Source organism: Anser cygnoides, chromosome 2, assembly GCF_040182565.1.
Source record: "Anser cygnoides isolate HZ-2024a breed goose chromosome 2, Taihu_goose_T2T_genome, whole genome shotgun sequence".
NCBI lineage: Eukaryota > Metazoa > Chordata > Aves > Anseriformes > Anatidae > Anser > Anser cygnoides.
In genome coordinates, this window is record NC_089874.1 from 130,723,368 (window position 1) to 130,749,533 (window position 26,166).

General features: G+C 37.7%; 1 protein-coding gene across 2 annotated transcripts in view; it reads left to right on the top strand.

Annotated features, from left to right (window-relative positions):
- Window positions 1-7,548: 7,548 nt before the first annotated feature.
- Window positions 7,549-26,166, top strand: part of CRISPLD1 (cysteine rich secretory protein LCCL domain containing 1) — a 48,845-nt gene continuing 30,227 nt past the window's right edge. Inside the window, exons 1-2 of one of the 2 annotated variants that reach the window (XM_048077040.2) lie at window positions 7,549-7,770; window positions 8,673-8,995. In XM_048077040.2, the coding sequence (XP_047932997.1) occupies window positions 8,738-8,995 (258 nt within the window). In that variant the 5' untranslated portion in view covers window positions 7,549-7,770; window positions 8,673-8,737. Of the gene's footprint in view, window positions 7,771-8,672; window positions 8,996-26,166 lie in introns of those variants that run through there. The other variant, XM_013172439.3, reaches the window with a different exon arrangement.

Here is a 26,166-nt window from a genome sequence, read left to right on the forward strand (position 1 = left end):
AAGAAGGGATGCAAACTTCGATTGTTCCCTCAAACACACAGTTCAACTAACTCATACAAATAAATTTATAACTAAACTCCCAGCTACATTATATATATATATATATATAAACAAACAAAAAAAATGCATAAGTACATGCAGTTTAGCACTAGGTTTTGTTCTGTGATTCTGTTCAAAATTTATCAGAACAGATCTACCCATCTTAGATTAAAAGATGTTTTTGGAGAAAATTCTCCAATCCTGCCTCTGAAGCAATACTGTGGATACAAGAGCTACATTTATTTCAGTTAAGTCATTTTATGGGGCAAAGAGCTGGAGACAATAAAAACCACCAACAAAGTTCCCAGTCCTATTCCAAATCAATCAGCAGCAAAGGACTTGGAACAGAATGTTTCTGAGACAGAACTGCAAAAACTATCCTGAAGGCCTGAATTTGTTGGAGCTCTCTGGGTATATCTGTTAAGGCAGGAAAGAACAGCAAGCTTATAACCCCCTTAGCAAAACAAACAAACAAACAGAGAGAGAGAAACACTGCTTGAGACTGAGCAGAAACAGGAGACTAAATCCACAAGATATCATATACCTGCCCCAATTAGTTTTTATTTCAAATACATTAAATGCAAATATTGGTTTTCAGTGTGGTTTCTTTTACCAAAAGTGCCCTCATCACTGGGTTACAAAAGCATTACTACACATTTTCCTGGCTCCACGCATACTTGATTATTTTGTGAAACAGAAGTGACAGAGCGAATGCCATCCTGACACACTGTAAAGTACACTTTGGCAGAATTAATCAAGTACAATCAGATACAAATAGTTTTAGAGAGGGGTGGAAATTGAAATCTGCTGTTTCAGATGCTGACTGATTATCTTCTGTGTACTGTGTAAAAGAAAAGGGAGTGTGTATTTATCTTTTTTTTTTTTTATTATTAAATGAACAATCATATTGAAAACAGAAGTATATCGGTTAATATCTAAATAGTAAGACACTATTTCTGCAAGAGTGCAATTGTTCTTCATTTCAGGAGTTTTTCTGTTTGGTAAACAAATTACTTTTTGATCCTTAACAGCCAAGGGGGGAGTAAATTAACTAGTTTTGTAATAAACAAAAGTTCTGAAATCAGAACAATTTCTTGTTTCTTTCTTCTAATATGTATTATTAAAGAAATTTAAATCATGACCTTTTAAAAATATTATTAATATTTGTTTTCTTAATGATAGCTTGCCTTCCACTTACCCCAGCTCCCCAGTGACCTGTAGCTCTGGCATCAAGAAGCACTTTACTGTGTGATTGATGGAACACAGGCATAGGCTGCCCAAAGAGGTTGTGGAGTTTCCCTCCTCGGAGATCTTCTAAAACTGCCTGGACATGGTCCAGGATGACCAGCTCTAGGTGGCCCTGCTTGAGCAGGTGATTGGACCAGATGGCCTGCAGAGGCCCTTCCAACCTCAACCAGTCCGTGATTCTGTGATTTCTCCATTGACTGAAAACTTTCTTAGATTTCTTCTTAGTTACAGAATGTTAATTACTGATACCTTTTGTTTATTGTTGATCTTGGACAAAATAAAACAAAAAATAAACTGTTCTTAATCTCAATTAGATACAAAGTAGAAGCTCCCCTAAGAAGAAATAATTGCTTCCAACCACTGTGAATAGGCAATAATGGACCTGGACAAGCTTAAGAACTGGGCCATGTGAACCTAATGAGGTTCAACAAATCAAATTGCAAGGTGCTGCACCTGGGCCAGGGCAATCCTGAACATGAGTACAGACTGGGAGAAGAACTTATTGAGAGTAGCCATGCAGAGAAGGACTTAGGGGTTCTGGTGGATGAAAGTTCGACGTGAGCTGGCAGTGCACGCTTGCAGCCCAAAAGGCCAACTGCATCCTGGGCTGCATCAACAGAGGAGTGGCCAGCAGGGCAAGGGAGGTGATTGTTCCCCTCTGCTCTGCCCATGTGAGGCCCCACTTGGAGTGCTGCATCCAGGTCTGGGGACCCCACAAGAAGGATGTGGATGTGTTAGAATAGGTCCTGAGGAGGGCCACAAAGTTTATCAGGGGGCTGGAACACCTCTCCTACGAAGAAAGGCTGAGAGAGCTGGGCCTGTTCAGCCTACAGAAGAGAAGGCTCCAGGGAGAACTCATTGCAACCTTTCAGTACTTAAAGTGGACTTATAAAAAAGACGGAGAGCAGCTCTTTGCTCAGTCAGACAAGGACAGAACAAGGGGGGATGATTTTAAACTAAAAGAGGGGAGATTTAGATTAGAGGTTAGGAGGAAATTCTTCACTCAGAGGGTGGTGAGGCACTGGAACAGGTTGCCCAGATGTTGTGGATGCCCCATCCCTGGAGGTGTTCAAGACCAGGTTAGATGAAGCCCCGAGCAATCCAATCTAGTGGGTGGCGTCCCTGCGCATGGCAGGGGGGTTGGAACTAGGTGATCTTTGAGGTCCCTTCCAACCCAAGCAATTCTATGATTCTATGATAACGACTTTCATGCAAACATTGCATCCAAATTTTAAAATGAAACATTTAAAACTAGTAGCGTAAAAGTAAAATCTTCATGCTACCTATTCACAACCTAACTATAAAAAGTTATGTTCAAATAGTTGTTCTTAAAATCATTCTGTGACTTTCATATAACTTAAAATCCAGTTTAGATTTGACTAGTCCATTTACTCTCACAGACAACTGTCATTTCTTTTTAGTCACTTATATGAAATAGCTGATGAAGACTATGCAGGTTTTTTTATTTTTTTATTTTCTTGCCAATTTTTGCTCTCCATCATAGTAATGGATAATACATGATAACAGATATGGCTCTTTCCCAAAGGCCACTAACAGTGACGTGCTATGAGTATCTTTGTTTATTGCTGATCTTTTAAATATTTTTCAAACTTCTCTGAGAGACAATGGGAAACCATAATCTTTGTGAATTCTGCTGGTGAACTACCGAACAGAACGTTGCACAAACTGTACTAGAGAATGCATAGTAATGCTTGTCAATAAAAGGAAATGTTTTACAATGTTACCTGGTGCATGGAAAGTGCCCAGGCACTTCTGTGGTTTCTGATATGCTAGATTATATGGGATCTTTATACATCTTTCTACCTGGTAAATCCAGCCATAGGAAAGCTATGTCCTTTTTTTTTTTTTTTTTTTGAGTTGTGCCTCTGAATTACCAATTTAACTCTGGTCTTTGAGAATAAAACAGTTCATAAGGTCCTCAACAATGGATGTGACCAAGACATTTTATTTTCAGCTGAAGGAAAGCAGCTATCAAAAGATATTGCAACATTAGAATAATTTTGTTCTGGATAAAGGTTTCCCAGCACACAGAGAATGGCACAAATACTGCCACCCATCCTCTCTTTACTTCTTTCATTGTCCTTGCCAGAAGCCTTTTGTGGCAGTTTTTAAAACCTGATGTTGTGGTTTAACCCATCAGACAGCTAAGCACCACACAGCCATTTTCTTACTCTCACCCATTTGGATGGGAGAGAGAATCGGAAAAAAGGTAAAACTTGCGGGTTGAGATAAAGACTGTTTAATAGGATGAAAAAGGCAAGTAGGAAAAAAAATAATAAAGTTTGCAAAACAAACAAAGCACAATGCAATTGTGTACCACCCACTGACTGATGCCCATCTCCCAGCAGTGGAAGTCCCTGCACCCAGCCAGCCCTCCCAGTTCTATTGTTTCTTTGGCCAGTCTGGGTCAGCTGTCCTGTTTCAGCCCCCTCCCCGCTCTTTGTGCACCCCTAGCCCCCTCGCTGGCAGGGCGGTGTGAGAAGCTGAAAAGTCCTTGCGTCTGTGTAAGCACTGCTCTGCAACATTTATAACATCGGCATGTTGTCAACATTATTCTCATCCTAAATCCAAAACACAGCACCATACCAGCTACTGGGAGGAAAATTAACTCTATCCTAGTCAAAATCAGGACACCTGACCACACAGAAAATCGAAAAACTGTAGGGGCATTTTGGACAAAAGCTTAAGGGTCTGAGCACACTGTCTCCATTTTAACCACCAACTTACAGATGAATATATGTATATTTCTATCTCTACCTATATTTAATTGCAAAGGAAACAGAGCCACAAAAAACAAAATCCTATCAGACCACGCAGGATTATGGTGGGCATACCCCAGCAAGGGAGCATTCAAGAACCTGCTCCACATCAGAGACTGAAATTTGAAAATGGGTCTCTGACCTTACAGGCATGTCTCCTGAAGTCTCCCGCTTAGCCGCTTTTGTGGAAGTCTGGAGCAATTTACCACAGGATTAGCCAGCTTTTTTTTTTTTTTTTTTTTTTTATATCAAGTAGAAAATCAAAGGTATATTATTGAGTAAAGATGTTTAAAAGCAACAGAAAGATGGTCTGGCTTTTGTTTCTTCCTTCTGTTTTTAATTAAAAGTCTAGCTCTTATAATTTAGCAGATTTGCTAAATATATGCTTATATGTAGTAGAGTCTTTCTCACTGTCCTTCTTAATTGTTGTTGTCACTCTTCCTTAACCTAATTAAACACATTTGGGGGTCCTGTCTGTTATTTCTATTAGGAAAACAAATTGATGATGAAGTAAAATATCTTTCATTCAGTCCTTTGTTTATTTACAGTGACTGCTGGAATTCTGTCTCCTCAAACCCAGAAAGGCTCAAACATCAGAAGATACTCTTCCCCTCAAAACTGAAAGCATTTTAGCCAAAGTTTATGCTACAAATCATCCCTTCTAGGATTTTCTCAGTACCATATTCTCAGTGCTAATCCAGCATGTACATAGTGCCTCCTTATTGATTTCTTTCTTTTATTTTTATTTTTATTTATTTTTATTTTTTTTAATGTTTCTGGTGCATCTATTCAGGAAACAGTTACTCAATCAGTCTGCATATACCCTGTCTGCATGTGCCTTTGGGCAGGGAGGATGGTTAGTTTTCATTTCAGGAGATGTAATGGTGCCCAACTGTTTATTATAACAATTTTAAATTATGGATGGTAGCTATACCCTCAGTGTTAAGAGGTTTAAACCAATCCAGAATAATGCAAATGGAGAAAATGGTCTCCCCCAAGTGGATTAAGACAACAGATTTAGGCAATCACATTTATTATTTGCATATACACAAAATTAGTGGATAGGTTAAAATCTCATTTGCCAAAGTCACAACATTTTAATGTGGTCACAAACCATACTGCCATAAACTAAATATAAAGGTCATAATCACAGAATGTAAAGGGTTTATTCACTGACTAATAAATTAACTGATCCCCCCAAAAAAATCAGTTTAAATGAGACGTATTTCTTTTTTGAATTAGTACTTATTTAATTCATTCTAAAACCTGCATTATGATATAATGATAAGATCCTCAGTCTGACAAGGAACAAATATGATCACATGCTTTCTAAAAAGTGTTATGAATAATCAGAATAAAAGACAGAAGATGATGTTTGAGGTATATTCTATAACAGGTTCAGCAGGTGTCCAGTGTTGACATACAGGGGCAACTACTGCACTTCCCAGCAATTGATGGGAACCCCATAAATATCCTCATTCCCTTAGATATATATATATATATTTAATTCAGTTTCTTGGATGTGATAATATGTAACCACAATCAGATACAAACGTAAACTTTTTCTGCTGCTTTCTAATGAAATAGCACTTGTACTGGTACAAAGAATAAACAGCGTAATAGGGTACATATTCTTTATTAAATGTTGATAGTGAAATTGTGCCGCAATGGTATAGAGGCTATGTCTTGGCCTCCAGAGATCTAAGTAACTACAACAAAGAAGACAAATAAGATGTTAAATATTACAGAAATCCAGAACTGTTTTGTAGACTTTATCAAGTTCTTTTAATTTCTGGTTTCCATCATCTTTCAAAATTTTTTTTTTTTTTTGATGAACAGACTGTAATAAGGCTCGTTCTTCTGTACCAAAAATGACAGATGTTCACAGAATCATAGAATATCTTGAATTGGATGGGACTCACAAAGATTATCAAGTCCAACTCCTAGGTCCACAAAAAAAAAATCCTAAAATCAAACAAAATTTCTGAGAACATTGTCCAAACACTTCTTGAACTCTGACAGGCTCGCTGCTGTGACCGCGGCCCTAGGGAGCCTGTCCCCGTGCCAACCACCCTCTTGGTGCAGAACCTTTCCCTAACCCCCAGCCTGACCCTCCCCTGTCCCAGCTCCATGCCGTTCCCTCGGGTCCTGTCGCTGTCCCCAGAGAGCAGAGCTCAGCGCCTGCCCCCCTGCTCCCCTCGTGAGGAAGCCGCAGGCCACCAGGAGGCCCCCCTTCAGTCTCCTCTGCTCTGGGCTGAGCAAACCAAGGGACCTCAGCTGCTCCTCATACGTCTTGCCCCTAGACCCCTCACCATCTTCATTGCCTTACTTTGGACACTCTCTGATAGTTTTACTATCTTCTTATGCTGCATCACCCAAAACTGCACACAGTGCTCGAGGTGAGGCCTCACCAGCTCAGAGAAGAGTGGGATAATCCCTTCCCTCAACCAGGCAGCAATATTAAGGCATCCTCGTGCATAAACCCTCAAAAACCATTGTGTATTCAGCTGTGTGGTGGCATTTTACCTTGGGCAGCTTTGCTAGCTTTGAAAAAGTTTAGCTCCTGATACTCTGGTGATGTGCACCTCAACATTAAAAAAAGAGTCATAAAGAGCAACCAATATAGAGCATAACAATATTGTGTATTGTTGTATTTATAGCACCTTGCAACACAGGTTACATTCAAAGTTTTAGTGGAAATTATAACTAAAACTGAGAAATAAAGAGTACAGTGAGAAGCACTGCGTTACTTGCACAGCATTGTTTCTCTTGGGCCCATGAATTTTGGAATCATTTATAGAGACGGTCTGAAGCCAGCTGGATTCTGATGAATTTTAACCTCAGCCTCTCAATTGCTGAAAATGAAAATACAGAAAACTTTCATAAGCTGGTACAGCAGCCCTGTGAAGACTGGAAGCTGATCAATCCCACTGTTAGCAAAATGCAACAGATTATACTAAATAAATGAAACATTGTCCCTAGTAGCTAGCTAAAAAAATAAAAAATAAAAAATAAATTAGGATGTAAGACTTTGATAAATACAATGCAAAAATACACCTCTGATGCCTAGCCTTGGTGGAAACAGAAATGAGTGGTTACAAGCTTTTGAGTTCTACTTCATAAAGAGATGCCTCACGCAGTTGGTCTGAGGCTGCAGCAGAATTTCTGCCCCGAAACCTCCTGCCACATTCACACAATCCGAGCTCGTGTGAGCATCCAGCTTTTCCTCCTTGCCCTACTTCAGCAGGAGCGAAGAGGCTCAGCATCCTCTCGCCAGCCGCCGACGGATGGAGACGGCAGGGGCCGGGGGGGCCCCTCTCGACCTTTTCTGGGAGACAGCTTTGGCGGGACGGAGGCCAGCTCCTGGCGGGAGGCAGAGCTCCCGGCCGCCCAGGTGAGGCCGGCTGCGGGTGCGGGAGCCGGGGGCGGGCGCGGAGCCCGGGGCGCGGAGCGCGGCCCGCCCCGCGGGGTGCCGGGGAGGGGTGGCCGCCGCGCGTCAACGCCGCCCGCGATAAATGCCCGGCGGGCCGGGAGCCGGGAGGAAGCGTCGCGGAGCTCCTGGGGGAGGCCGGTGGAGGGGGAGTGAGGCGTGAGGGCGCTCAGTGGCACCGAGCGGTCCCCAGCCGTGCCCGAGCGGTCCCCAGCCGGCTCCCTGGCTCCGACGCGGGCCCGGCGGAGCGAGGAGGCGGCCACCGCCGGAGGGGTAAGGGCGGCGGTGGCGGGGGGCGCCCGGGGGCTCCCGCAGCACCCACCCCGGGGGTGCAGGGCCGGGGCGGCGGCGGCGGGGAAGGAGAGCCCCGCGCTGCCCCCTCCCCTCTTTTTGTTTTCTGCCCAGCGGAATTCTCGCTTTTATTTATATATATATATATATATATATTTTTTTTTTTTGCCACCCAAAGTGAGGAAGGCACCGTGGCTTTCCGGCCCGAATCGCTCGGTCGCGTAACAGGCGGCGCTGGCATATTGCGTTCTCGGTTGTAGTGCTGCTTCTTTTTTTTTTTTTTTCTCCAAAGAGTTGTCCGCGCTTTTTCTTTGTTTGGTGAATAGAATAACCCCAGCGCCCCCCACATTTCCTTGGCAGAGTTGAATGACTCTAGTTATATTAGGTACTTTGGAATCATAAAATAAAAGCTGTAATCACAGTTGTATTTTGGAATGCACCAAGAGGGGATATTTTATGTCAACTTAATTGTGTTTTCATTTTGCATTTTGGCATGGAATGCAAGCCTTTTAGCTTTTTTGTTTATAAATTCCAATACTGGATGGCTGCTTATCTACTGTCTAATCTTCATTGAAGTCTAGGTTCTTTTAAGTAAATAGAAAAAGCATACTTTTTTGTATGCAGACATTGAAATGTGAATGCCAGTGTGGTATACAGAAGCGCTTGAACAAACTGAAGTCCATATGCTAGAAGATAAGTTATCTAAGCAAACAGCAGTGTGTACTGATAACTGTAAATGACATATAGAGTTCTGGTTTCTTCCTTTAAAACAAGAGTGGCAAACTCTATACAAACTACAGTTTGACTTTTGTTGCTTAATAAATTCATACAGGCCAGTGCTTCAACCTCCAAATTACGTTACTCTCTGTCTTCTGCATTTGCAGCCAACAGACCTGGAAGAAAGACTTTGTCGTGGAGCTAACTCCTGAGCATTCCAAGATCATTCATCATGAAGTATGTAGTACAGGAATGGCTCAGAGTAACTGCCTTACTATTCATAGCTCAAGCAATTTCTGCAATGGTTCTTCCCAATGCCACGCTCTTAGAGGAACTTTTGGAAAAGTACATGGATGAAGATGGTGAGTGGTGGATCGCCAAGCAGAGAGGGAAAAGGGCTATCACAGACAGTGATATGCAAAGTATCTTGGATCTTCATAATAAATTACGGGGTCAGGTGTATCCACCAGCTTCCAATATGGAATATATGGTAAGGAAAAACTGATAGTGACATGCAGAAAGAAATGTTCATAGAATAGTTACTGTCGTTTTATAAAGCAACATACTTTCAGTCTTAGCTTGCTTCATTGCACCTATGAAGTGCTTGTTCGTTTTTTGTTTTATTTGTTTATTGTACAGGGGTGAACTGTAAGAAAAATGGTTGTTTGTGGATCCTGTCATATTCTACTGATATCAGTGGGTTTAAACTATCCTAGCTCTCCTGAATTTAACTATCAATTCCTCAGCATAAGGGACCAATTTCCAAAATTGCTTTATTCAAAATAGTTGATTATGACCTATGAAGTTGCCATCTGAGAAAAGTACTGAACTATGAAGCTTCAAAATAACATGGATTCTCTCCCATGCTTCTAGGATGGAGTTTCTGAGCAAAAAGAGGCTCCTATAAACAAGAAAATCTTCTATTTGAGTTGACATGTACTACTAGACTGGAGTTCCGTATGTTCCTTATTTCATAGATTAATAATGTAATACATAATTTCTATTTGTGTGTTTTTCCTTTAAGAAACCTCTGTTTTGTTTTGTTATTTGTAGACTTAAATCTCCCACATTTTTGAACTTTAATTTTATGCTATGGTTTAAGAATAACTATATCTCTCCTTGCTAATTAGATCAGAACAGGTCATTAGAGCTTTTAAGAAGTTCAGAGTTCTGACAAGGATGGGCATCTTTTCTTGTTTCTGCAGGAAAAACTCAAATCTTCATATGTCCACGGCGTGTATTTGTTTATCTCTCCATGCATAAGAAAATAGTGTGACTATAGGCAAGGTTTTTAATAAGGTTTCCTAGCACTTTGTGTTGTAAGATCATGACAGGGGATCATATTAACACACTTCAAGATTTAAATGTCTTTCCCAGCTTGGAGGAACGTCTCTCAGCTTGGAGATGTGAGCATGTATATGTCCTGGAAAAAACGTGCTTGCTTAAATCATCAATAAAGGTAGTTTAACTAGAGTTTACCTTTATGAATATTATTATATTAGGTGAAAAGTTACTACATATTATCTCCAAAGAAAGGAAGGATAATATCTTAAAACCCTTTAACACTTTCAGTTACATTTGTCTACACATATCCTTAAACTTTATTTTTTGTTGTGACTCTCAGACCTTTCTATAATGTGGGTTATATTTTTGTTCCCAAAAACACAGGTTGATTTGTTTCTGGTTAACTTACAAAAAAGCTCTCCAGCCTCTTTGTAAAATGAGAATAGGGAAGACTGTACTGTTTTCCCATGTTAAAATAGTTCCTGAGATTATAAAAAAGGGTAGCTTTGATTTATTTTTATTTTTTAGTTAAGCATCTTTTTCCATTCCTAATGCCATTCTATATTTAACTGATATATATATATATATATCTTGAAAAGAAGAATGTGGATTTTCATCATTGGAGTTAGATTTTATTTATTTATTAGTGGCTGTATTCTTGAAAGATTCCTTCTGCACTGCATACAGTTTGTCCTAAATTTTGTGTTAGGACTGTATCTGAAGCAAGCTTTTTCTTTCCATGCTCCCCAATGACCCCTGACCCAGAGTAAAAGTAAAGAGAAAACATTACCTGACTTTAATGTAGAGATATTCTTGTGGAGAAAGGGAGAAGGAATGGGGAAACAGCAGAAGAACAGGGCAGCCACTTTCAGGAGAGTGGGAGTCAATTGTAGGCACAGTTTCCGAGGCAATCTGTGATTATGATAGGCAGGAATTTGGGATTTGTGAAGAAAAAAGGTCTGTGACTGGCTGGCCAAAGGGATGGAGATGTGTTCAGGGGCTAAGAACATGCTGCTCAAGCTATGAGAAGAACCTGGAAGGAGGCTGAGAATCTCCTCAAGGAGATGTTGAGGAGTCGGTAGCATGGAGAGTTTGAACAGTTGTAGCTGGGGAAGAACTGGGACTGTTGGGGCAGAGAAAAATTGGGAGTAGGAGTTTGTGGAGGGATTTTTAGGGCACACATATTTGGTAAGAGACCACTTATAAAGACTAAGGATGGGAGGGAGTGGGAAGGGGGTTTGTTCCTGGAGGAAGCCAGCATTGTGAACCATGAGGATGGCTGAAGACACTACAGCTCTGCTGCTTGAACAGAATGGTTGTTTGTACATATACTTCATGATCCAGTTTGTGATTGCATGGTTGTCTGCCTTCTTTTCTACATTAGATGTCATAAAGGAATCAGGGCTGTTTTATTGTTTAATAACTCAAAATTTCAAGTACAAAATTATAAACAGGGTGCGAAGTCAAAGACTGAATAACAAAGAAGCAGCAATAAGTGAAAGTTCATTGAGGAAGCCTGATCTGTTTTGTGCATTCAATTAAAAAAAAAATTACCTGGAAAAGCTAATGTCTGGTCGTTATCATAGTAGATTTCTCTTAGGTCTGATTTTTACAAGGTTCTATGACCTCTAAGTCAGTTTTGTGGATGACAGAAAAACCAAACAGGCAAGTATTGATGAAATTAAAACTGTACTTAGCTGCACTTTTCTTTCTTTCTTTCTTTTTTTTTTTTAATAAAGGATGGACATTATTTGGTATCTTTATTTTTTTATTTAAAAAAAAAAAAGTATACCTGTATGACTTCTTTTTTTTTCAGTTTGATTAGGATACATCAGATCTTATGAAGTCAAGTCCCAGTGTCCCAGAATAAAGAAAAAAAACCCTCTAAATTTTTTCCCTCTGTTTAGTAAGCTAGATAAGTACAGATGAAACACTTTTGTCTACTTTTGGGATGCTTTATTAGTATATATCCTGGAAAAAAAAAAATCCTGCTATGGGCACAGCCGCATTATTATAAGTAGCCCTTTGTACTCATACAACCTCTCCTTGTAAACAGAGCTAGCTCTGCTTGTGGAAATTTTAGCAGTCTTATGAATCTGAGTGGAGGTGATCAAGGTTCAGGCACTATGCCTGAATCTTATCTCTCTACAAGTCTCCCATATAGTTTAAAATCTTCCAGTGTGCTTGGAGCTGTGGAAAAAGTAGGTGGGAGCTGTGTGTTCTCCTTGTACTGTTTGTATGTTGCAACTAAGCTAACCTAGCAGGCAACTCTGGCTGAAAATGACTCAGTCCCACTCCTGCCACTGGTAACGTATCTGAGTTGATGATGAGGTTGATTCAACTACGTAAAGAATCGGAAAACTTTTTTTTTCCTTTCTTCCCTGTGGTGTTAATTTTCTGCCAATGTGAGTTATGGAACTTGCTCCCTATATGGCTGAATCAGATGAGTACAAGTACTGATAAAAGAAGAGGGTGGGAGTGTATAGCACTAAGGATTGAGAGGGTTGAAGAGCCACACTTTGAGTAGAACCTACTGGTCATATGCTTTGCTTGCAAAGTCTGGCCATCTCTTTGAGAGAACTGCAGGGCTAACACCACATTTTAGTTTAAGCTGTGTAGAGGAAAAAAACCTTTTTACATCCTATACTTTCTAACATACTTCTGTACAATGTATCATCTACTCACTGAATACAGCCTAGAGACTGAAAAGAATAAACCATAACATGATATTCTGTGTCATACAGCACTCTGCAGTTTTGATTTAGCTTTGGTGGTAGAGATATGTGATACGAAATAATATCTATGTGATGATACTCTAGTATAGACTTCTGTAGTCGTTGGGCATGCCAGTGCCTTCCCTTGTAGTTGAGGACAGTCTGCAGCATATTAGATCTTGATTCTTTTAAAGAAAACGTTGAATTACTGATTTTTTTCTGTACGGCTGTAAACTCTCCCCTTTTGCCTTGAAAAAGGAAAAGAGCATGAGATTATCATAATTCAGAGACCTAAAGTTACTAAGTGCAGTAGATTTCACAGTGGATGTGTGTAATGAACAGAACGTTCCCATGGTTGTCTGGCTGAACTTACTGGATGAAAAGTTCATCTTCCCAAGTATCATGGCTCTGGTGGTGAGCAGTAACAGATTCCTAGGGTAAAAGGATAAGAATAGAGCATGCAAGCAGGAAAACTTATGCAGTGAAAGCTTTCAATTTCCAGCAAACAGCAGCTTAGGGACTTTTCTAAATCTGCACTTTTGGTTTCCAATAGTCCCAGAAGGGATTTTCTTCTATGAATCTAAATGCTTTTGAGTCCGTTTGTATTCTTTGTGTCTCTGATATCAAATTGCACAGCTCCATAAACTATGCACTATACTACATGAACAAGTACTTTTTTCCTTTAAACCTGTCCTTTTATTTGATACTTTTTTTTCCTTCATTGTGAGAAATAATGCAAAATTAGTAGCCTTTTAACATATCCTCAGTGGTCACATCTCATATCTACTTCTCTTGAAAACCGTTCCATTTGAAAAATCTGTTTCATTTTGTTTTGCTTCTCTATCTGCTATGGTTCTACTATTTTAATTTGAACACAACACAGACTGTTAGTAGTTAAGGCACACTGCAGATTGATATAGTTGTATGTTTTTCTTTTTCTTCTTTATTTGCTTATTAATTTCTAACATTCCTTTGCTTTATGACCTTGGCTAAGCTAAAGGTATCACTTTCATAGTGCTATTTGTGATGGTTCCAAGATCTTTTCAACATGCTATTCCAAATATGTTATTTACTATATTATATTACATACATGTGATGACATGTATGTACAGATGACTCTCCTGTCCTCATTGTTTCACATGCATTGACATTGAGTGTTATCTACTATTTTGTCTTCCTATCACCTAGTATTAATGATTCTAATCACTAATACTTCCAGTCACTTAGTGATCATCTCGATCTTTTATTTTCCCCTCTCCCCCTTTTTTTAACTACCATAAGTAGTTAATACCATCTTGCATTTCATTGTCTTGGGCTGTAATGGAAAATGTATATGGCAGAGGAACAAGGATACATCTTTCAGAATTTTACAAAGCGATTGCTTATTCTTCAATTTGTTTTCTGTCTTTTTATTGCATTCTTCATTTCATGATAGCATTTTTTTTAAAAGAACTTAGTGAGGAACTTTATAAAAAAAAAAAAAAGCTTAACTATACTTATCCCCTTTTTTTTACTTCCTGTTGACACCTTCAAAGAAGTCTAATAGATTTGAAAGGAATTCACATTATTCATATATTTATCTTTTTTTATATAACTTTTTTTTATATAACTTGTTCTATCAAATCATCCCAGTTTCTAGTCTGCAGTTTCTCAGGATCCATTGGAAGCCTTTTAAAATACTGACACCCATGTAATGGCTTTTGTTAGCATGGTACTGAGACCATTTTAAAAAAGAGGTTGTGTGCCACACAGTAATTCAGCAGTTTCATAATCAAGTTCTTCCAAATTCTTGAATGATATCACCAGTCCTGGTGACTTGATAATGTTATCAATGTCATTTAATGCTGCTTCTGCATAAGTCTGTGGGTGCTCCAATTCACCTTCTGTCTCTTTCTCTGTATAGAAATACTTTGGTGTGAGAATCTGCGTAAGCTCCTCTGTAGCCAACAGCAGTCCAACAAGTTCAGTTAGCTCCTCTGCAGTGGCCTTATATGAGCTTATGATTGCATGTTAGATCATTCTTTCCTAGAACTCTTCCTTCAATGCTGAGAGTTTTTGAATTGTCAACATTACAACTTCAATGGGAATAAAAATTCTTGAGGTTATGATGATCAGCTTGTTATGAAAATGTATGGCAGGTCCATGCTGTATTGATGTTTATCCTGCTCTGTGCAGTTAACAAGTGCTCCCTAGTAAAGAAAGGAATAAGGAACATTTTTCTTCATGGTGTGCACAAGGATTAACAGCACTTCAAAGGGAGCAGAGAGGGATGACATTTCCCTGATGATGTTCCAAGGCATGCGAGCAAAATTATACCATGCTTTCAACATTTCCCATCCCAGGCCATTGACCCAGCATGGCCTTCACTTCAGCCTCTTGGGTAACAATGGAAAAGATGTTTGTACTAGCACTGAGAACTGAAGCAAACTGCTGATGGCAGTCATCAGTCTGACCAGAGCAGTGTGCTATTGATGCTCTTCTGCTTGGAGGCTGATCTGGTGTCCCTGCCAATTCCTGTACTGTGCTTGGGCTGTCTGCTACTTCCTGGCCTCCCTTGGCAAAGACCTGCCCTTTAAGACAAAAAAGGGAAATGTCATGATCTGTTGTACACTCGCCAATAATCTTGGAATATATAAGGCAGTACATTTTTTCTGTGGTTAAAATCCTTATTTGGTAAATTGATTTTTAGACAGTATTCTGCACTCTCCTGCTATCAGTCCCACCCTTAAATAAATATGGAAGAGAATGTTACCAAATTAGGAAATCAGTATTGTTTGTCCTTTCAAACTGTGTCGACATGGAAGGCCTTATTCTACCTTAATCAGACTAAGTTTTATTTCATTGTTAATAAATTATTACTGATTTGTAAAGTGTTAACAAAACTTGAAATACTTATTTTAGACACTGTCATTATATAATTTCCTGACCACTTGGTCTTTCTAACTACACTTTTGTAAGTAGTATTTGTATATCATGGTCTAAATTTACAAAACCTTTATTTTTTATTTTTTTTGGCAATTTCAGTGGTGAGATTATGCCTTTAATAAATTTAAACACATTCATGAAAACTGCATTTTTTTTTTTTTTCCACGGTTATGGTCAACACTTTAAAAATAGTCATCATTGGTTGGATAAGGTAAGTTGTTTGTTCCTTTTATTTTGATCAGCTGTACTCTGCAAACTAGGACCCACCAAGAGTAAAATTTATAAAAGCACTTTTGATTAATGAATTTATGATACATTCTATTTTAAACCATTCTTTTGGTGCTCAGTCCTTAATTTCATATGAATATACATATTTTCCCAAACAAATGAAAAAGTTGAATAGCTCATGCAAAATCCTCATTTCATGCGTATGCCTTTGCTGTACTGAAAAATGTTTAGGTTTCCAGATTGGTAGGCACTGTATTTCAACCTGGCATTTCTTGGCACCTAGCCACACGTTTAATTTTGTAATTACTGTAATTGGAGAACATCAAGCAAGGAATTTTTTTCTTATTTCATTATTTTTTAGTCGTCTTTTAGCAAGATCCTGCCAATACATGCTAGAGATGTCATCGATCATATGAACACACTGGCCCATAGAACTCTTGTGTGGGTATTAGTTAAATATCATTCATATCATAGTGGCTGATTTCAATCCCTGTTTCAATAGGGATTGGAATTTCAGCTATCTTATGCTGCATTTAAATCATGATCTGCATAAGTCTGGATTTAGCAGTTTCTCTGCATGTATCTATCAGCTCTCAGATGACATTTCCTGTCTATAACATACTTAACTACAGGACTGAAATTTGCTCTGGAGTCAGTCTCGGTGCTTCAGCACATGGAGAATTGAAATAGCATTAGGAAACCTAGAGGCCTTGTAGTGAACATACAGATTTTGATGAATTTTTATTTGCTTAATGATAGTACCCTGTTAAAATTCCTGGGCATTTCTGGTGAAACTCTTATGTGTCTCTGTCTAGTTTGTCTTGTCCATTTTGCCAAAAACCCTGCAGGGATGCTTGGTTAAAAACAATTCCTATTCCTCTTGAGCAGAAAACATTGGTTTGTGGAATCCCGTAAGTGGCCGGAGACACTTTGGGTGCCAAAAACAGAGCAGCCCTTTTCAGTGTGAACCTGTCTGCTTTCACTCTGGTTTTCTACTTTCCTCCTCCACTTCAAAGGTTGTTAGAAGTGCTTCAGCTTCTTTGCCTATGCTCAGAGCCTACTGACACTGCATCAAAGAGCACAGTGACATTGACTTACCGTTTTATTCTCTCTGGCAATTTTAGCAAAGGATTGTGCAATGTGAAGTGGCCAAGAAAGCAAGCGGGTAAGTCCATGCTATAAATTTTATTGATGTAATGCCAACAACAACTAAGCAACTCCAAGTAAAGAAACTGAAAGTGGAAAGTACCAGAAAGGCTTACTGTCTCAAAGTTTATAGGAACCTTCCCATAATAAAAATAATTAGCAACATAGAATAGATACTGTTCATCCTTTATTTTGCTGTTAGAGAACTTCTTCACCTCCTTGATCGAAAAGATTATTATATATTAATCAGCAGTAACAGAATCAGAGCTTAAATATAAAGTCTAGACTGAACACAGAAAGAATCAATGAGATTATGAAGGTAACTCCACGTAGCCCTGTCATCTTCATGACCTCTGTCTGGGCATCTGCTTTAACTTAAGATTTTTTAATTGGGAAAAAAGAAGATAAGAAGATATTATTTCTTATGTTATTGAAAAGCTAGATATGAATTTAACACATTATCTATTAAAATAGTTGTCAACCTTAGATTTGACATGAACTAGAGTGACTATAATAGAAAAGCATGATTCATTAAGAAGACTATCTTGTGTCTGGACAACTTTTACTTTATTATGATGGCTTTTTTATGAAGTAAGATAGCATTAAATCCAGAATTTTGACTAGGTTTCAAGAAAGAATGATGCCTAATACATATTGCAGTATAGGTGAATTCCATGTTGGCTTTCTGAATGGCTAGGTACTCTTTCTATAAGACATTTTCCAACTCCCTTCTTTTAGATTTTATTTAAACATTTCTAACGGTGGGGCCAAGTCATATATGATCACTGTGTGATCTCTGACAGTAAGTTCAATTCACTTCTGCTCTACTAATGTCAAATCATGGTGGTCACCTTTTAAAAGCCAACATTAATTGTGACATATTTGACATACTGCAGCTAACTTTTGCTCAAAGTCCAGGAAATTCTGTAGCATCACTAAAACTGCTGCATGAAAGCAATCAGTTACAGCTAGTTTATAGTGGTAATGAGTACTAGGATTTGAGGTAAGGAGCTGTGCTGTGGTCAATTTATAATTAGCTATACATATTTATGAATACTACTTGTAATGAATGTATGTAATTCATATGTTGACAATGGACAAAATGCAGAAGTCAAGATCAGTTTGCACATCGCTATTGCTTCTCTTTCATTCATGTCATAATATAGAAGTGAATAGATGATTTTTAGTCATCTTCTAATAGAAAGTCTTTATGCACTGCATTTAAAAAGTAGCCAAGTAAATGTACTGTGTCAGAACACCTTGGAAACCTGAATATTCCAGCAAGGTTTTTTTAACACACTTAGAGTACACACAGAATTAAATGTGATTAGTCATGTCTGCGCATTCCTATTCCTGGTTTTTACTTTTTGAACACAAAAAGCTCAAACACATGAAACTGTAATAGAGAGATACTTCTAAATATTAGTGTAATTTATTCAGCGTTCAGGAACAATATTTTTGGCCTCATACTGCTTTCCTGTTTCCAGGCAAAAGCCGCAGTTTTCCTGCTTTTTACTCTTTTCCAGAAGAGTAGCTGAAACCTCAAGGTCTATTCAGGGATCTCTGCCCAGTTTAAAGCTCTATAAACTCCAGTCTACCACATAGTAGCATGTCAGGTTCTTACATTTCATTTCTAGATACTGTCTTCCTCTAACAGAAAATGGATGCCTTTCCTTCTAGTGGAAAGTTTAATTTACTTTTCCCTTTCCTTGTGTTTAGGGGAACTTGTTAGAATGGTTGTTTTTGTATTTTCAAGGAGAATTGTCAATACTCTTGAGCTTTTGTGCTCACTCTGTGTACTAACTAAATGGCTGCAAGCTAGCATGGAGTTTGGTATTTTCAAACTCAAATGACTGAAGGTAAGCATTTCAGTTGTGTGCTAGTAAGTGACTTTTCAGATGTGTTGAAAAGTCATTAGTTTCTACAGACTTCCCTCAGAAGCCTAAGTATGGATGAAAATGCCTCACCTAAACTTAACTGAAAGTGAAGCCAAAGAACTGTCAATGTCTGCCAAGAAAAGATCATATCAAACCAATCTATTTCACTTTTTTGACCCAGTAATTAACTAGCATAGTGTACTCGGGGAAGTAGTAGGTGTCATATTTTTGACTCTGGAAAGGTTTTAACACCCTCCACCTGAGATTTTAATGAGTTGAAAGTGACAGAAACTCACTGTTGAACTGGCGGAGGATCAAAAGCATTAAGCCTATCCTCTTTCTGTTAAGCACGTAGGTTATGACTTGGATGAGCAAAGAATACGTTAATCAGGGCACGCGTTGGAATTGGTGTAGAGAGCACAATCAAATTGTAAGAACTTGATAAGCAGTGGTAATGGCCTAGAATCAACATGACAAAGTGCAGTAAATTTAACTGCAAGATATAGAGTAAGTAGGAAATGGAACAGGTGGAATACAAAGAGTAATATGTAGAGGTAACACTACAGTAAATAGATGCATGAATTGCTCTTAGTTACAAAATAATATGAAGCAAGAATATGTGAAAGAAGGTGACTTCTTTGTGTGAAACTGGTGAGACCTTGTCTGAGGTGTGGTGCCCACTTTTGGTCATTTTTTTTAGGAATGGTCTAGTCACTCCAGAGTGAAAGAAAGACATTAATGGGACTGATTATAAACTCACGTGTGATTTATGATGAGGACTGAGGGAGTGAAGCAGCTGAGTTTGTTTAATCTGGGAACTAAATAAAGGTTGTTACAGGAAAGTGATTTTTTTTTTTTAAATCAGCTAGCATTGCAGGGAAGGAGGTTTATGTTGGATACCAAGAAGATTATCTTTACTCTTACAGTCATAAAACTCCAGAAGAAAAATACAATAAAAATTATTCTGAAACTACTATTATTACTTTTAGTAATAAAAGTAGATAATATACATATATTTGACTCTGGCTCAGTGGAAGAGCAGTCAAGATCAGTCTCCTGAAGTCATTTTCAGATGTAGCTTTTTGTTATTCTGTGCTGGTACCATGCAGCTGATTTCTAGTTCTTAAGTGTATTTCTGGTTTATTTGCTCATGATATTTCTTAATCAATGTTTCATCTTTCCTTTTTTTTTTTCCCCTTCTCATTAGTCTTAAAGAATACAGTGAATTCTATCTTCTATCAAAAAATAAATAAATACCCATACTGTACTGTGGTATTTACTTTACTACTCTCTCCCTATATTTAGAATGTATACAGCAATGAGGTATTTATACTATGCCATGGTAAATGTTTACTTTCAGTGGTGCCCACTGTACTTACTTTTCCATCTTTACTAAGCTTAAATTTTAGCTCTCTTTTTCTTTCCATACAGTCCCATTCTATATGATTTTTTTCCCCCATTTTCCTATATCCATGAAAATCTCTCCAATTAAAACGTTACTTTTTTTTTTTTAAATGGTAATTATTTGAGCTTCTGGGCTTCTCAGTTCTGTTGCAATACCTGTTGGTATAGTTAGTGGACTCACTTATGCTGGTCTAGCCTTGGGTGAGAATTTACTCTTTTGACTTAACACTCACACAATGTAAATGGTGGGATTCATCTTAACAAGTTTTTATTGTCTGATGTAGATGTCTGCATCTGAGATGGTCTCCTTTGTTACTAGTCAAAGGAAATGAGAATTTCCGACACACAATTCATCTCAATTAAAGGTGTGTAGCTAAAGCTATCTGCCTCTGTAGATGCTTATTTGTCTATGTAACTGCAAAGGTAACTTAGGTAATTAGCTCAGGTGTAGGTATCTGCTTTGAGGCTGTTTAAATTCAAGGGAGGTTAATCCCAGCTGATGTGATTAGTTTGGCTGTTGATGAGTTGTACTTTAAGCTGTGATATCCTTCCTCACTGAAAGAGCTTTTCCACAAGCAGAGCATTGGTTTCAGTTTACATGCTGTTTGAACACCTTGTTGACACAGGTTGAATAACACAATTTGTAGTCCAGTCTGTAAAATTAATCTGTTAGTTGTGGTTTATTTTAAGGTGATATGTTGTAAACCAGGAGAATTCAGAAGATCTGTATTTGCATGCAACATCCCTGCTGCAAAGCCTTTAACTTTCCGGGGGAGACGAGTCAGCAGCTGTAGTCAGGAACTGCTGTCACCATTTAGTTTAATCTACCACCCTGGTTTTACCCTCAGTTAGCCTAGCATAAGTTTTGTGAAGGACTATCGATACTCTAGGTTTTAACAAGATACTTACAAAGGCAAGGCTTGTGTTAGTGAGTGTTGTGGTACAATACAAGCAGTCTTGTAGAGCAAGAGAGTTGGTGTTGAGTACCATTCATGTTCTCTGCATTTCAGGGGTCATTTTGAGATAGGTCTTACCTGTTTGTGTGGAATGAACTCCCATTAACAACTGCAAAGCATTAGATGTGCTCCAGGAACATAACTCCTGGCATTTTGTCTAGAAGGAAACCAGTTTGTACTTTAGGAGTGCTTTGTGATGTACAGTAAGTGTAAATGCGATGTATGATAATAGCTTTGCATCAAAATCTCTTTCCTGATCTAGATTAAAATGCTGCCGTAGAAAAAACGTAAGCCAGCCTGAGTTCTGTCATGGTGTATGTGATGGTATGGCAGTCTAAAAAATCAGCATAATTTCCTGACTTCGTGGAAGGGAATATTTTAGGTAGCAAATCTATGTGAATGCTAAGAGATGCAGCAGAAATGGTATAAACAATCATGATGCTCACATGATACATAAGTTGTCTTCCAAGGCTGAAACAGGAAGACAGTAAAATAAACAAGCCAATTGAGACCGTGGGACAGAAGTATGTAGACCTAAGTGTTTTTTCCTCTTACTTGAAAAGTTGACTCTTGCATGGGCTGGAAGTTTAGCCAATGCCCCTGTTGTCCCTACTAGCTCACATATGTTTGCAATAGCAGTTTTAATGTATGAGTACACTGATTTGGATAGCAGAAGCATCTGAGCTATAGACCATGCCATCTTGTCAGTGGTAGACTATTCAGAATAGATAATGAAATCAAGTCTAGAGCACCACTGAACCTTCAGCTAAGGGTTTTTGTATGTGGATGAATTATACTGTGAGAGGACTATGCTTCACAGCAGTGATACCTAAAAAGTTAATATAGACTTTCTCTGTCATGCAGGAGGATACAAGAGTAAAAGGGAAGTGGTTATGCCGGTAACTTTCTGCAGAGAAACATTTTCTCTTGGATGATTAAAAAGCTATTTTCCAGCATTTGGAATCTCCTGTTCTGAGTGTACGTATCTAATTAGAAGAAAAGATTGTATTGTAAGGAGGTGGATTACTTGTGAACTTAGTCATGTCTGTATGACTAGGGGTTTTAGGAAGAGTAAATTTGGCAAGGTTAAAAGCTAAAACATAGTATTTTGATTAAGTTTCAAACAAGCACTTGCTTGGGGGAGTCTGCCTTGCAAGATGTTGATCTTGAATAGCAGCAAACTCTGCTATGCCTGTTTTGTTGTTGTTATCTTTCTTATATACTTCTGAATTTTGCACTTCTATCAACAACTGAAGCATACTGAGCACATCTAACATTATGATCAGCATCACTGTCCTACCACTCAGAAAACTGCCAAATATTTCAGTGAAACACGGACATCCTGTCATGAACAACCTAAACTTAATCAATCTACTATGCCACCAATAAAATAAGATAAAAATAGCATGATTTGTTTCTGTAGAGGAAGGGCTAGATTCATAAATGTGTTCATCACTTGGAACTAGATCAATAGGCAGTAAATTCTTGTCCAGAATGGGAGGAGGAATGAGGGAGGAACATCATCCTTTGCCTTCATAAGAACTGGCATGTCTGATGTTGGTTGTAACTGCAGTCCTCAGGAATATGTGTGTACTGAGTGTTCCAGCATAACAGTACACAAAACCCTTTGGCTATTAGCTTTATGTTCACAGAGCAAATGTAGACTTGTGGTAGTACCATCATCTCTACATGAATTAAAATAGTATTTTTTAACGATATAGTTCATCCTAAAATAGATGTGCACAAAAATGGAAGAAAAATTTCAGAGATGAAACATCAGATACAGCCTGTAATATAAGATTAATATTTCTCTAGTTGAGGTTGTAAACTTGTGAGGTTGTGAACTTGTAAAACTGGTACATGACTTGTAAAAGCCATGTATGTGACTTGTTAAAGTTGATAAAGTCCAAGTCTGCAGGACTGCAACATGTTAATTTGTTAGATTCAAATAGTTTTCTGTGAAAGTTGGAATTAAGAACAATTCAGAGCCTACATATACTACAACAATAGGGTAAGATAATGGGATCTAGCTTTCACAGACTGAATTTTCATATGTCAAAAATTGATCACTTATTATTTCCTGGAGTTCTGGTGCACAATACTTACGCATGCAGAATGTTAGAAAGCACTGGGGGGAAAAAAAAAAGCCATCTTGAAAATTGTAATTTTCAAAATTTTTGGCCTGAGAAAAATGTAATTTATGGGACAGAATACTGTAATTGTTGTGATAACCCTAGATTCAATAATATCATGAAAGGAACTATGTCACTGATGAGACTGTGTACCACAAAATGGCACAGCATATGCTGTTGTCTTGGTCTTTAATATATAGTGTTTTACATCTGTCTTGTCCTCGTAAGTATAAGGCAGAGAAATACAACATATATTTCTAAAGTTAGATGTAAACTTGATTTATACGAGAGGAAAGGAAAAAGGTACATAACTTGGTAGTTAAAACCTTTTTGACATAATGAGTACTGATGGACGAGGGCAAAAAACCCTCTTTAGTTTCTCCTCATCTCTGCAGTAGTACTGTATATTCCCATTGCTAAGGTACCCTCTTTTGGTCTTTATAATTAGCATTACTGAATGTTCTTGTGGAATTAAAAAATACAAGAAACATTTGGAAAGTAAAAGGACATTTTTCCATTTAAGACATGTTAGCAACACCTTTTACGTTTGTTGCTACTCCAGCAGAGTTCTGTGAAACGAAAGAACTTCAGGTAGGTTTGTGTTGATGACAGGTAGACACTGAACACTTCAATGTGGAAAGCTGCCTCCTCTGATGATTCCTTATCCAGAAGGTAGACTACATGTAGTTTTTCCACAACATGAAAAATATTTTTTCTTGATAAACAGGTTGAATTACATTGCATGTATTATCAAAAGAATTGCCTGTCAATATGCTTGTCAGACCTGGGAATCGGCTGCCTAGTTACACTTCCATTTTCATGTGCTCCCGTCAGTACCCAGTACTTACCAAAGAAATCTGATAGTGCAAACTCATTGAAACTTGGTCATGTTAGAGCATGAATGAGGGAACTAGTGGATGAGGCATCAGGTGGATTCACACCTACATTTCAAGAAGACCCTTTTTAAAAAGACCCCATGGTCACCCTTTTTATGGAAAAAAACAACTTCTGTTTTTTTTTTAAGATTTTTTGATTGAAGGCTTTATCCATCCTTCACTAAGCAAAAGAATTCAACCTATAGCTATGCAGAGATTTCTTTTAATTTTTTTTTTCTGTACCAATTGATTCAAAGTTGTTCTAGAAGTGTATTTTGACAAATCTTTAAAATATCAGCTGATAATGAGGAGTATTCTGGAAGAACTTTTTGATTTAAATTTTTAATTTGATTTAAAGGATCACATTTGTGCCAGCTAAGAATATATTTCAGTATCTAGATTTTAATATCACTGACATTATGGTTAAAATGTGAAAAATGCCTACTTCTGTTATGATGTAGTTTGTCTGTGTTGCCATGGCCGTTCATATGTTCTTACTCTGGCTTTTTTAATGCCAAGCATCTTTTTATGTAAAGATTCACTGATCAGTTATATATTGGTTGTTTGAAGTTCTTGGTTGTGTAACTTGCTTGGAATCGACCTTTTTAGGTGCTTTTGGAAACCTTTCTTCAAACATTTTATTTCCTGCTTTTTATTTTTTATTTTTTTCTAAACTGTTTTAAGGAGGAAGGGAACACTAGGAGAACAAAAGCCATTTTAATTATATGAACCATGAAAGCATGTATATATCTTTTTACATCTGAATACACTATGGTTTTGAAACTTACTCCATCCCAACCAATAACAATGCTTAATTAAGATGAAAAAGAAATAAAGCTATATGGTTACCACATGGTAACCTATGTAATATATACCTACGTACTGCGGACTGCGATTTAACCTTGAGATAGCTGAACTAGCTTTGAAATAACTGGCTCTGTTAACAATATTAATTATTGTATATTTAAACATATTTGAACTCAAATATAGTCTTGATTAAGAAGAAGCAATGTTAATTGTACTGTGGGTGGATATTTATTCATGACCTTCTACCCAAAACAAACAAAAAGAAAAACAATTCCTAGATCTAATTAACATTGTCTGGCAGGACAATGGGCAGTGTTTTCTGAAAATAAACTGTGCTAGCTATATGTGCACTATATCCATGCAAGGTAGTTTTTATATCTGGCTTTAGAAATAAGGGATTTAGGTGTTAAAGGCTGAGAAACAAATGAATAAGTCCTTTCTTCTCTGGCACACAGAGAATTTCCTGAGCAGCTGACTGTTCTGAAGTGACTTCATTGTGTGGTACACACAGAGAGAAAAATAAGACGTGGTATTGTTTGTTGTGAAACTATAACATAGATGTAGGCTTTTTGACATCTGATTCATTTCAGATCTCACAATACTTTGAAGTTGGGATTATCTGTTGATTGGTCAGCCTACTATGCATTTGGGTATGCAGTATAATTTGGTGAATTCAATCCTAACGTAGCACCAACTACTTACTGTCAGATTTCTGGTGATTTTGTCATAAGAATTCTTATCAACACTTATAAAAGTTTTAGTAGTTGAAATTATTGTGTATAAAATGTATGTGGTTAAATTTTGTACTATATTCTGATAAAAAGATACCTGTCTTTTTATGCTTGTATTTAAATTCTGATATATGAGACAGTTCCCATGAGACAGTATCACAGTCATTTTACAAAGGGTACTGAAATAAGAATTGTGCAAGTGTTAAAAACTTTTCTTTTTCCAGTGTTGTAAAACAATGTCAAAGCACTGTTTGTTGATAAAAAGGCCAATTGATAACTAACATAAAAATGTGTATACATATATAAAGTTACAACATTGCTGTAAATAATATTAACAATGTTAAAATAGTGCATCTAATTAGGCCAAATAATGACTTGCTTGGTAAGTTAAGATTTTTTTTGATGCATTAATAAATGGCAATTGTCTAGCCTGTTAGTGCTAATTAGCATACTTTTTATTTTTTATCAGAGAATGGAAATTTGAAAAAAAAAAAGTTGAAATAAAAGTTGTGTTTAATCCTCTAATTATTGGCTTTCAGTGAAGGCTGGCAAAAATTGTGATTAGCTCAGTTCCAACTTCCT